We start from the raw sequence: 13,920 nt of genomic DNA, 5'->3' as shown, positions 1-13,920 counted from the left end.
TTACACTAAACCTAATTTTTCTTGCCAAGTTTAGTAAAAGTCTATCTGTTTTTATTGGGGGTGGGGAGTGGATGTTTGCTGTTTTGTTTTATTTATTACACTTTTCTGTTTTTATATATTTTTGAGATGCTTTATCCTCTCTGAGAACTCAGTCATATTTAATAAAAATCTGCAAACTGGCAAAAAAACTTCAAACTACTCAATGAGTACAAGGGCCTTATGTTGCTTGAGGAAATGTGGCAGATCAGTAGTAACTACAACTATCTTAAATAGCCAATGCAAAGGATGGGTAGGAGCAGCAGGACAACCAGTCAATTACAGGGGAGGAAGTAATTGGGCAAGGAAGCTTCAAAGCATCAAGCAGGAGTTGTGGGAACCTATTACAGGAACAGTGGTTTCCTAAATGGTGTTTAAGTAACAAGGAAAATAGTCAGCAGTGCCATGTAAGATTGGAAATTGAATAGGTTTTAATTTGGCAAAGTTAGTCCACTCAGTGCCTCAGCTGGATGGTGACTGTGGATTAATAAAGTGCCAATACTTAATTTCATTTTCTCTTCACAACACAGCACAGCCTTGAAAAACAGGTTTAATGGAATACTTCCCCCCAATTCTGCAAACACCTGATCACAACATGAGTTCTGGATAAAAGCATAAGTTCAATACACTGCCTAGAACGCTATACTTGTATGGCTCTTAGAAACAAATGTTACCGCTATACTTTCAATTTCTCATGTAGATATTTTTCTTTGAAATAGATCAGTCTTCATTACACCAGTATTATTTTGATTACTTACCTCCTGGTAGGAGTTGGGGCTTGTTTTTTACTAAGGGACTACAATGGGAGATTTTGTTGCTGAATGATGTAAAGAGATGTTCACTGAAATCGTCGGGCAGCTCAGCTTCCAGAAAGGTCTTCATGAACAGCCTGAAACCTTCTAAATCAATTGTCTAAAGTTTAAAAAAAAATAAAAATAAAACACCTTTAACTTCTGGCATTTCAGAATAAGTCTAATATTCAATAAATGTTGGTTTTTAGTTGAAACAGTAGAAAAACTTCAATAATCTACATTTATAAAATATGGCAATCACACTGTTTTAACTCACATAACTACCATTTTTTATTAATGTTTCAAAAATTCACAGCCTTCAGAACTCCACCTACAGTATTTGGCCTTGATTCTTAGTTACTCTAAGGCTCATTTATACAAATCTGGTAAATTACATTCACTCTATGGCTCCATTACACTACCAGAATGCTGTAAAGGGACCTCAGTATAAGTGAGAACCAATCCCTTTATCTTGAGGACTTTCGACAGCAAAATTTTTCAAGTTGACTATACAGCATTATATAAACAAAAGTTTCCTTGTGTTTTTTGCCATTTAATTTAATTTGTTCTTGTATTCTACAGCAAAGTAAAATGGAGAGACTAATCAGCCTATATTGCTGCTTTCATTTTGGTGATACAGTAATATCAGTTATTAAATGAACAGTAAAAGCTCACAATTACATTTTATCCTATTAAGTAATATAGAGTGACTCTGAGATAAAAGATAGCATGGAACAGATCAAAAGATTTTGAGATATTACAATTATTGTGTCATAATTGTATACTTATCACTGGAGTTACATTATTATGTCAGTGATAATATAAAAAAAGCAGCTTATCATTTTTTTAAATTAATATAAAGGATAGATTATGTTGCCTGCGTTTGTTTCTATATCATAAATAAGGCTGCAAGTCTGTCACGGACATCACGGATTCCATGACTTTCCGGGACCTCCATGACTTCTGTAGCGGCCGGTGTGGCTGACCCAGGGGCCGACTAAGGAGCTAGGGCAGCCCCTGGACCAGCCACGTTGACTGCTGCAGGGGCATTCTTGGGCCACCACGCTCTCCCCCCACCACCAGCAGCAGGAGAAATTTGGGTGGGGGAGGGGGCTCAGGGCTGGGGCAGGGGCACCAGAAAGGGTGAGGGCTCTGGGCAGCACTTATCTTGGGGGGCTCCCCGAAAGCAGCGACATGACCCTCCCTCAGCTCCTAGGCAGAGTTGCAGCCAGGCAGCTCTGCGTACTGCCTCCGCCCGTAGGCGCCGCCCCTGCAGCTCCCATTGTCCATGATTCCTGGCCATTGGGAGCTGCACAGCCAGGGCTTGGGGCAGGAGCAGCGCGCAGAGTCCCCTGGTCACACATCTGCCTAGGAGCTGAGGGAGGGACATGTCGCCACTTCCGGAGAGCCACGCGGAGCTGGGTAGGGAGCCTACCAGCCCCGCCAACACTCCCCAGCAGCAGCAGCAGGGGTCCTAGGCCGCACGCTCCCACCCGCTCCCCCAGCACCAACACCAACTTTTGTCCTCTTCAGTAAGTTTTTGTTGTGCACATTTTTCAACTCTGATTACCTTTTCCAGAGCTGAAGAGATCTATGTAGCTTGAAATCTTGCCTTCTTCAACAGAATTTGGTCCAATAAAAATTATTAGCTCACCCACATTGTATCTCACATAACCTGGGAACAACACAGCTACACTAACACTGCAAACAACTTATTCATACCTCTAATATGGCTGAAGTCGACAGGACAAATAACCTAGAGATTTTTAACTAAAGTACTGAAGAATCAAGCTATAATGTTATATAATGATACTTTGGTGCTGCAGAAGTCATATGTAACTAATGTAGCACCTGTGGTTGGCAAATCTACTAGCCCCCAAGAAAGTCCCTTCATCACATACTGTCTATGTTATATGTCTGCCAGTAAGACATCCTGCCTCTTTCTGAAATAATAAAGATAAGCAGACACTGTTGTTTAAAATAAACCAGTCTGTATAAATATTTTAAGCAGCAAGGTTCTAGATTTACTATGAACAAATTATGGTGAGCCTGAGGACTAAAATGTACTGCTGAGATGTGGATATTAAGGGTCATATCTCCTACTTGAATTCACTTAAAATCCTATCTTCTTGTGTTAATAAACTGTCTTTTTTTTAATCTAAGGCAATCCAGTGCTGTGTTTAAACTAAACTGTTTGGTAACTCCAGTTAAAGTAGCAAACTGTTGAATATTAACTCTTTAAAGGAGCAAGAAACCTTTAATATCTGAACTGTACAGAAGAGGGATGAACAGTGAAGAACACACAATTTTGGGAAAATTCGGGATTTGGAGTGTGTTGGGGTCATCCTGCAAATAGTAACCAAGCCTTGTGCAAGCCAGCATGTGACTGGTGTGTTGCTGGCTGGCTGCTGGAGTCAGAGCTGCTGGACCAGGTCTGCAACTATACACAGACATTCAGGGTGAGACCTGCATGTTGGGTAGGCTGTTTGTGTGTGCCCCAGGTTGGGAGCTACAACAGTAAAGCATTGTTAGGCACCCAGAGTTGTGGGGCAGGCAGTGCCACAATCCCTCACTGACCTGGACTCTGCTCCGGAATGTGACGGAGGCGTTTCCTGTAAATATCGACAAAGCAACCTCACCATCCTCCTTGAGTCCTTCCTCAAATGCCCAGCACAATGGGGCCCATGACCAGGGCTCCTCGGCACTATAACATCATCATCCTGGATGCATGATGTTATTGGCACATGTCCAAAACCACAAAGCCCTAGAACATAAGAACGGCCATACTGGGTCAAACCAATGGTCCATCTAGTCCAGTATCCTGTCTTCTGACAGTGGCCAATGCCAGGTCAAAACTATTTCCGGGTAACATGAAAATAGTGCAATATAAAAGATAAAATAAATAAGTATACATACATTAGGCTAGCACCTCAGTTCCAGAGCTCAACTTGTCACAGGAGCTTCCAGTGCATCAAGTGCAAAAAGAGGAATAGTGTAGGGACAGCTATGCCAGTTCTACAGCACTGAAGGACAACCGTACGCTAGAGGAATCCTCAGGTAGGCATTTATGCATGGAAGCAGTGCAAATCAGATTTAATGAGGCCAAGAATCTGGCCCATATTATTTACAGTTGCCTTACAATAAGGCAGTAAGAAAACCATTACCAGAAAACTAAATTGCACTGGACAATAAACATACAAAGCTCCACCTTAATCCATGCCACATAATATGAAAATAAATTAAAAACTACATTATATAGTGCCCACATTTAAGCTAATTTCTCAGATACCGTAAGACATATGCAGTTGTAAGCCAATTTATCCTCAATGCAAACATATAAGCTTTACACGTCTTCATACCAACATCTTCCAACGACATTTATCATTACTACAGGTGATTTAAGACGAGCATGCAAACTTTAAATACAGATCTGTGCTTGTCTTGCAATCTCGTACATTCCTACGGTCAATTGAGAGATCTGTTCATAAGATGTCAGATGCTATTTTCTGCAAAGACTATTTTTATTTGAGGACTCGTGGGCTGACAAATTTCACCTGCACTCTAGGGATCCTCCTTCCACTGTGCCACCCTAACAGACTAGTGAATTGATAAAGTAGGAGTGTCGGACATACATTGGTACAATTTTCAATTTATTCTTTTTCTCTAATGTTACTCCTATCTCTTTTCTTCTAGCTCATCAAGTGACCTACTGCTATGTAAAAAAATATTCCGTACTGAAATATTATGGGACAACATTTTCATTTGGAAAAGGAAACAGTGCACCCAAAAGTCAGCATGCAGCTGCTGTGCTTACAAAACTAATATTTGCAGACAACTTAGTATCTGATAGGTCTGTGAAACACTAGTGGGAGAGTTTCCACAAATCTTTGCACTAACATTTCCATCATTTCCTTTCCTGTGATTTAAAGTACTGAACATTCCAAGGGCTCAATTCATTGTTCAGACACTGGCTTCTCATACCCACCTCAAGCTCATAATTTCATGTTTCAGAGTAGCAGCCGTATTAGTCTGTATTTGCAAAAAGAAAAGGAGTACTTGTGACACCTTAGAGACTAACCAATTTATCTGAGCATAAGCTTTCGTGGACTACAGCATCCGATGAAGTGAGCTATAATTTCATGGTTTCACCATTTTACACACTTTCAAAAAAATCACAGAGAAGTGATGTTGCAGACATCTTTGAAGATTTTGGCTTGTGAAGAGATGAAAGGGAATTGAAAATTGAACAAAGCACCATGTTGTCACACACATGCATGCGCACACAACATTATATACAAACGTGCAGGAATGGAAGTGTCCATGGTTAAATGTATTCTGGTTCCACACACCAGAAGAGCACCAGAATCTGTATTAGGTACTGTGCCTCCAAATTCCCTATGAAGCTGTCTAGCCATGTGAAAGGGCCAAGCAGGAGCTATCAGTGCAACTATTACAGCTGTCAGATATTTCTTTTAAGTGGAAATAGACTGTGGTACAAATGACAAGTTTTTTGGGAACTACATAAGGGCTAGCCTGAGTTCACTATGAAGGCTGAGATAAGACCTTGAAGGAAGTCTCTCTACAGGGATCCTGACAGAAAGCCTAATATGTGCAGAAAAGGCTACCCATGAGAAAGGGTGTGTTCTCATCCTTACCAACTTGCTTGAAGCTGGACAGGCCTCTGGTGGTTGTAACCATGTGTTCTGAGTTGCTTGCTCATTTTGAATCTATATTTGTTAAGAAAGCCAACTTTGTGTACAACAGAGCTGTAAAATTAAAAGGGATGTTAGATTTCATAGGTATTAAAAATCCCTAGCCACTTTCAATCATATTCTCAAGTTACTGATGTGGTAAACAATTCCATTTTCCAGTTCTCTCTGAAAAGTATATAAATGATTGATAAAATCTGATTTTCCCTCCCTCTTTTTTAAATCTGATGCATCATTTTATTTTTACTTTATTTTAGTGCTTTCATAACAAAAGAGGTTATGTGAATAAATGTGGAGAGGTAGCATGGTTATACAAAATAATAGGATGTTTCCTCATTATAAAAATTACAGTTCAAGAAAAACACCCTTCTTAATAACCACAAGTTTATAAGGAGCAGCTCCTTTCGGATCCATACAGTCATTGGCTCCTCATTCCACATCTCTGTAGCATATCCTTCTCTGACAGTGAAGACACAGAAATTAACACATCTTTGCCCATTAACTTCATCATTGGTACCTGCCTGAATACGTGCGGGTCTCTGAGGGCACGTCTTCACTGGCAATGTTAAAGTGCTGCTGAAGCAGCGCTTTAACGTGGCTTGTGTAGTCGCGGCATAGAGCTGGGAAAGAGCTCTCCCAGCGCTCTAAAAAAACCCACCCCCACGAGGGGAGTAGTTCCCAGCGCTGGGGCACTGTCTACACTGGTGCTTTACAGCACTGAAACTTGCAGCACTCAGGGGGGTGTTTTTTCCACACCCCTGAGCGAGAAAGTTGCAGCGCTGTAAAGTGCCAGTGTAGACAAGCCCTAAAGTGCAGCACACAACATACAGTGGCTGGGCCCTTGTCCCTTCCCTGCATCTGCCCCCCACAGAGCAGAACTGATAATAGGGGCACTTCCACAGGCTCATCGGAAGGAGGAAACATGAGGCTTTAGCTCTACCCCTTCTCTTGCTGTTTTGTAGCTTGTCTGTTCCATTGTACTTTTGCTCCTCTCCATGTCTCACAGCACACGGAAGTGTAGAGCTCAGAGACATTTATTGTTCCATTATATGAGGATTTATGTAAGTGACTCCAACTAATATTAACAAGACTTAGCCTGACAGAGACTCCTGCACTGAACAGATGCCACAAGGCTCTCATATTCATACAGCTTTAGCTATATCCGGATATTAAGCATACATAACTCCTGCTGACTTAAATGGGATTTCTACTTTCAAAACACGATATGGCCATTAGACAAATTTGCTCCCCTGTGGAATTTTTTTCTTTAATGACAAATAATAAGAGTTTTTGATCATGGCATAGAACATTTAATATCTGACAGTTACCTATTGTGTACAAATGTGTAATTTTATTGGGGCTAAATGGACTTGCATTGGATCCAAACTGCCCCAGAGGGAGGTAAAATAACTCCCGGAGTTCTCCCGTTCGCTTGTTGTAGCATTTGGTGTAGGGACATGTAATGGCATGCCTACACTGAAAGAAAAAGGTGTGTTCTTTGTTAAGTTGTCTGGAATGGCTGATGACTGTGAGCACTAACCTCAGGGCAGACTTACAAACCAGTGCACTAATCCCAAAGTGGCTGTGAGTTCTATGCTTAGATTTCACCAACCAAGTATCAGGTGTGAACTCCTCAGCCACCACAACAGCCTTAACATGGAGTCATATGGGCTCTTGCCACCCAGACAAGCCTACCTTTGTGATAAATGATCCCTTATACCAAAAATCACAACAATATTCAGATTACTCCCATTCCTAAAGGACCAGTCACTTACCCCAAGTTCACCCTAGATCTCTCACCAAAGGCTACACTTGTAGCCAATCCTATATTAAAGTAACTAAAGGTTTATTAACTGGGAAAAAGAAATGAGAGTTATTTACAAAGTTAAAGAGGGTAAGTATACACACAAACAAATGAATTGCAGTTTTGGGTTCCAAAAAGTAATAAAAGTTGTTGTAAAGCACAAGCTCTATATGTCCTTTAGGACTAACCCAAGCTAAGCAGCTTGAGGATCCCTTACTTATGCTTAGAAACATTGCCCTCACCAAACATACCCTACGAGGGAAAGGGCAGAGGAGAATCTTGTCAGTTGTCTTTTGCTCACCTGAGCACAAAAGCTACTATTGTGGGTGGGCTGCAGAAAGGGCTGGACAATAAGTTCCCTCACTCTTCACCAACTCACTGTCCAAGTAAAGGGGATTAGGTACAATCTACTGCTTCAGAATTCATCATTAACACAAATAATATTTAAAATATCATCATACTCCCTTGGTTGTTTGTTTTTTTCAAAACTGTATGCAGCATTTCAACATAAGCCCCTTTGTATCCATTGTCATGTAAATGGAAAATCGAAGTCATTACACATTCCATCCTATTTTCATGAAATATACGTTTATTTCAGTAAATAAGATAATTCCAAGTATAATTAGGACAACGATGTTAAAAATACAATTTTCAGTTAAGTGCTTGTTTAATTATACATTAACCTGCCTGTTCTCCAGTTGATGCCAAGCACATACAGTATAATTGGTATTAACCTACTGATGGTGATAGCATTTTTTTTAAACACTACATGGGCCCAATACTAAAAAAATGTTGTGATGTCACAGGACAAGACTTTGCAGGGTCTAGGTGCACTGCTATGCACAGACTTAGTACTCTCAGAAGTACTCGTTATTAAAGCTGGAGCACGAGTCACAGCTGTAGTTAAGATTGCCTATGCATTTCCAATATAAGCCCAATTTTTAAATCATTCTTAAATTTCCACACTTTGGGCAGAGCCTTGGTCTGGAAAAGATGCTAAACTTATTCTATTGTTCTGGAGTATGAAGAGAGCTAATAAAATAGACATTACCCATTAAAACAGAAGTTGAAAGAGTATTTTTGTTTGTTTTTGTTTTTTTCTAAACTGTTCTAGTGTGGAAATGGATAGGGATAGAAAGTGGAAATTTATTATGGAGATTGCCCTTACTGAGAGTTGCATTTGAGTATTGAGGTGAATGTGTTCTTCTAGCATTTCCTGAATTAAGTATTTAGGGGTTTTTTTTTTTGTTTTTTTAAATAAAATTAGGGAATATATTTAAAAGGTTTTAACCACAAACGTAAATGTCAGTATCTACCACACAGTAGAAACCAAATTCTAGCCCATTGTGGTGCAGGTGTTAGCACAGCAAAATCAGAATTAGTGTGTGCTCATACATAGACTGCTCCTTGCATATTTGAGTACTGCTCCTTGGGAAGAGTCTATGGGTGGGCACACAATAATTGTGATTTTGCTGAGTTAATATGCACCAAAATGAGCTAGAATTGGATTCCTATTATGTGGCAGATAATGACATTGGCATTTGTAACTAAAAATCTTTTGAATATATTCCTACTAGGAACATAAATCACATATACAGGATAAGATGCATAATTGCCATTGCCACTCCAATGTATAGACCACACACACAGAGATGTCGCCACCCTAGGAGCGCACACAGAATGACATGTCTGCTGGTTTTTCTGGTGCCAGATAATGTATTAGAAACTCTGGCTCATGAGTCCCCTCTGCAGAGAAGTTTTCTATTGCATGCCCATGTGAATACAGCTGCCGAAATTTTGCCCTATGTGTTTCCAAATAAAAAAAATAAATACTGGTTACCTGCCTTTTGTAACTGTTGTTTTTCGAGATATGTGTTGATCATATCGATTCCATTCTAGATGTGTGCATGCCCACGTGCACAGTTGTCAGAGACTTTTACCTTTGTGGTATCCGTAGGGTTGGCTGTGGCACTCCTTTGAGTGCCACACTCATGTGTTGGTATATTAGGTGCCGCCGACCTCTCAGTTCCTTCTTGCCGGCAACTCCGACAGAGAGGTAGGAAGGTGGGTAATGGAATGGACATGAGCAACAAATCTCGAAGAACAACAGTTACAAAAGGTAGGTAACCATTTCTTCTTTGAGTTCTTGCTCATATCGATTCTATTCTAGGTGACTCACAACGAGTATCCTCTGAGGTGGGCTCGGAGTTCAAAGTCTAATGGCTTGCAGTACTGCTCTACTGAAGCCAGCATCATCCCGGGCCTGCGGGGTAAGAGAATAATGGGACTTGAAAGTGTAGATGGATGACCAGGTGGCTGCCCTACAGATGTCCCAGATAGGCACTTGGGCCAGGAAAGCTGACGAAGAGACCTGGTCCTGGTCAAATGGGAGGTTACAATTGCCTGAGGTGGTACCTTTGCCTGATCATTGCAGCAGCGAATATAGGCAGTAATACAAAAAGAAATTCTTTGAGTGGACACTGGAAGACCTTTCATCCTGTTGGCCACCGTGACGAACAATTGCATCAACTTGCGGAATGGCTTTGTTCTTTCAATGTAGAAGGCTAACGCCTTCCTGACATCTAGGGTATGCAGCCGATGCTCGTCCTCCAACTTATGTGACTTTGGAAAAAAGTAAATGGCCTGGCCTGTATGAAACTGTGAGCCACCTTGGGCAGGAATGCCAGGTGTGGCCGCAGCTGGACCTTATCTTTGTAAAAAACCATATAGGGCGGTTCCGAGGTGAGTGCCCTAATCTCAGAGACCTGGCAGGCAGATGTTACTGCAACCAGGAATCCAACCTTTCAGGACAGGAGAAGGAGAGAGCAGGAAGCCAGCGGCTCGAATGGGGATCCCATGAGCCATGACAGCATGAGATTCAGGTCCAATGGAGGAACGGGGTCCCTGACGTGTGGGGAGAGGCGCTCGAGGCCCTTAAGGAACTTAGCAGTCATATCCTGAGCAAAAACCGACCTACCCTCAAGCGGCGGATGGAAGGCCTAGATAGCAGCCAAGTGGGCCTTGATAGATGAAAGGGATAGGCCTTGGAACTTGAGATGTAGAAGGTAGTCCAGGATTAACTTCAGCGAGGCTTGCTCTAGCCAAATGCCTTTTTCTGAGGTCCAGCAGGTGAACCACTTCCATTTGGCCAGGTAAGTCGCTCTGGTGGAGGGCTTTCTGCTGCCCAACAGAACCTGTTGTACACCGGACAAGCACTGCTGCTCCTCCGCATTTAACCACGCAGTAGCCAAGCCCGTCAGGTGCAGTGACACCAGGTTCAGATGCAGAAGACTGCTGCGGTTCTGGGACAGCAGGTCGAGCCTGAGAAGTAGCTGCAATGGAGCAGCCACCAAGAGGTTCAGAACAGTGACAAACCAGTGCTGGTGCGGCCATGCCAGCGCGATGAGACTCACTTTCACCTTGTCCTGCTTGATCTTAATGAGGACCCTGTGGATCAATGGTACTGGAGAAGAAGGCGTACCACAGAGCCCCCAACCATGGAAGCAGAAAGGTGCCCAACAGGAAGCCTTTGTCAATCCCCCAAATTGAGCAGAAAATGTGGCCCTTCCTGTTTTGCCTGGACACGAACAGGTCCACCTTGGGAGTTCCCCACTTGTGGAAGATGAAGCTGACCACTTCCAGATGGAGGGACCACTCGTGTCAAGATGAAAATGTCCTGCTGAGGAGATCTGCCGAAGCATTCCTGGCCCCAGGGAGGTGAGCGACTATGAGATGGATGGGCTGAACTCCCAGTCTGACTCAGACCATTGTCTTTCCAGTGATCAGGGAGGAGCCATCGAGGTCTGGGTCTGCCGACTGATCCTGGTCAGTGACCGGTGAGGCGAGGGTGATGATCAGCGGCTGCATGACAAATGGTACCGGGGGAAGGAGACCCATGCAGTGACAGGGAGCAACCACGTCCCAGTGGCGACCGGTGTCTGGGAGACCGTCTGGGCAAAGGTGACCTGGGCCGTGGCGATCTTTGGCAGGAAGCTTGCCGGTACCAGTGGTACGGGGCCTGGTGTCCTGACTTCAGTGTCCCACGCCTTGTAGGAGGAAAGCATGTCAGGGACCTGGGTCTTCTGACTGGAGACCTAGGATGCGGTGCTAGGGTCCTAGGCCCCAGAGATGGTGATCTAAGTCACCGGATCGCAGGCAAAGGGTGCTCCATTGACCTATAGGATGGTCCGATAATCAGCTTGCCCTTAGATGTCGGGGTCTTAGCTGAGTCTACCGCCTGGTGCGGTGTCTTCGGTGCCAGTTGGCATACTTGTTCTTTAGCCGCCAGGGCTGCTTCGGGCAATGAGGGCCCTAGAAGAGTCCAAAGTTCCCTGCCACTCCCAGAAGTCGGAGGCAGATCCCTGGCTGGGCTGGGAGGGTCCAATCTCTGTGGTACCCCTGTGAAGCCCAGGGGCGGGCACATGGCCTGACATGGGCTTTGGGCAAAGGACCTCTTTCCCTTCCAGTGCCAAGAAGCTCTTCTTCTTTTGCCGCTTCTTAGGCACCAGTGAGGGGGAAACGGTGCTGGGTGGAGCCCTGTGCCGGTGATGTGCTCCGCACCGATGCCAAGGTGCTTGGCATGTGTTCCGAGTGGGAAGGCTCTGATGCAGGGCAAAGCGCAGCCTCCAGGAGGAGGGCCCTCAAGCGAATATCCTGCTACTTTTGCGTTCAAGGGTGAAAGTTTTTACAGATTCTACATTTGTCCTTTCTCTGGGACTTCCCCAGGCACTTTAAATAGCTGTCGTGGGGGTCACTAATAGGCATCGGCCTACTGCATGACAAGCATGGTTTGAAGCTGGGAGAGTCGGGTATGCCCTGCTCCGGGACGAAGTTCCAGCTGGGACTCTAACTTTAAAACTAACCTAACGCTTAACTTAATCACTAACTAAGTACCTACAAACTATATACAAAGAAGATAGACAATGGCTGTAAAGAACCGCTAATGCTCTTGCGATGCAAGACTAGGAGCTCCAACCAACCGTCATGGGTGGTAAGAAGGAGCTGAGAGGGCATAGGGTCAGCAACGCTTAATATACCGACGCATGAGCACGGCACTCAAGGAGGCTCCACAGCTGACCCTACGGAAAACACTAAAGCAAAAGTCTCCGACAACTGTGCACGTGGGCGCGCACACACCTAGAATGGAATCAACATGAAGAAGCACTCGAAGGACAACAAAGCTTCACAATGTTTAACGTAAATGGTTTGTCTCCTCAAAGAAGTCAATTCAACAGGATGCACTAGAATATGATGGAAAATTTTCATAGTTCCAGTGACGCAGGGTTCTGAGGACTGGTCACACTGCAACCCTATGCCTGAATTATGTTTAGGCAAAAAAGTGTCATTGCATGAAATCATGCATTACAATAACATGACAAATGAGAAAGGAACAAATGATGTAGATTATAAGACCTGATCTCAGAGGTGCTGGTTTAAATCTCGAGTTACATAATCAACCTCTGTGGATTTACATCATGATCTGCTTAATTCAGAGAAGAATCTGGCCAGTAGTAATTATTTAAGCACATGAGATTTATAGTTTTCAGCAGGAAAGGTAGAGTTGCTACACTAATACATGATTTAATTAATCCATCCCCAACCAACAGCGGTAGCTCTGTCAGTGGGAGAAGCTGTCAGCCAACATAGTGCTGCCCACAGCATTGTTTAGGTCGGTGTAACTTATGTCACTCAGGAGGGTGGCTTATTCACACGCCTGAGTGACATAAGTTATACCGACATAAGTGGTCGTGTAGACACAGCCAAAGTGTTAACACAAATACAATTATCATGTGCATACATAAAGGGGAGAACAGACTGTTTGCAATGGAGACAGCTAGAAATTACAATTACCATGCAGGATTGGGAAAGGGGGATAATATACTGTTTTAGAATAACTATGATTGAAAGGGATTAAGCTGATAACAGTGGAAGCTCAGACTGTTTCAAACCATTCCCCTGCCTGTGAAGGCAGTGCCAAAATCCAATGATAGCTTGAGTTTGGATAAATTTTAATTTAATTTTATTTTGATAAAATTCTTGAGAAATTTCATATTATAAAAACATGTTATTACAGCCATATTATCTTGCATACTAACTGTAATGAAATTTCCTTTACAGTGAAACCTGCATAGATGATCCACATTTTTCAGCCTTCTTCAGTGAAAGATTTGCTACCTCTGATTTTTAATGAAAAATAAATATACAAATAAGGTATGTGAATAGTTATATTTCTTCCTCCTGCCTTGAAAATTGCTAAGAGTTACAAGTTGGCAAATCACCCTCAGTATTTCATCTTGTGACTGACTGATTTTCTGGGAGCTTTAAATAGTCTGGGCCCAAATTACCATTATCCTGCACCTTATATGGTAATTTATATCAGTGCAAAGTGAGTGTAAAATGTTACCACTTTGATTTGGCAGTAATTTACATCCACTTTGCACTAGTGTAAAACAATGTACAAGGTGTAGGGCAGTGGGTGAATCTGGACCTTTACCCCTTGCTTTGGTTCCCTTCACATTCAGAAATATATCCACTTCAAATCAGTGGAGCTATGTTAATCTGATCCAATTGGGGTTGGGCT

General features: G+C 43.0%; 1 protein-coding gene across 3 annotated transcripts in view; it reads right to left on the bottom strand.

Annotated features, from left to right (window-relative positions):
• Positions 1–13,920, bottom strand: part of DGKB (diacylglycerol kinase beta) — a 500,939-nt gene that overhangs the window by 365,250 nt on the left and 121,769 nt on the right. For all 3 annotated transcript variants that reach the window (XM_043541125.1, XM_037890594.2, XM_043541126.1), the window contains one exon: positions 795–948. In XM_043541125.1, the coding sequence (XP_043397060.1) occupies positions 795–948 (154 nt within the window). The remainder of the gene's footprint in view (positions 1–794; positions 949–13,920) is intronic.

Source organism: Chelonia mydas, chromosome 2, assembly GCF_015237465.2.
Source record: "Chelonia mydas isolate rCheMyd1 chromosome 2, rCheMyd1.pri.v2, whole genome shotgun sequence".
NCBI lineage: Eukaryota > Metazoa > Chordata > Testudines > Cheloniidae > Chelonia > Chelonia mydas.
Note: the sequence above shows the minus strand (reverse complement) of the source record. Positions and strands in the feature narration are given on the sequence as shown.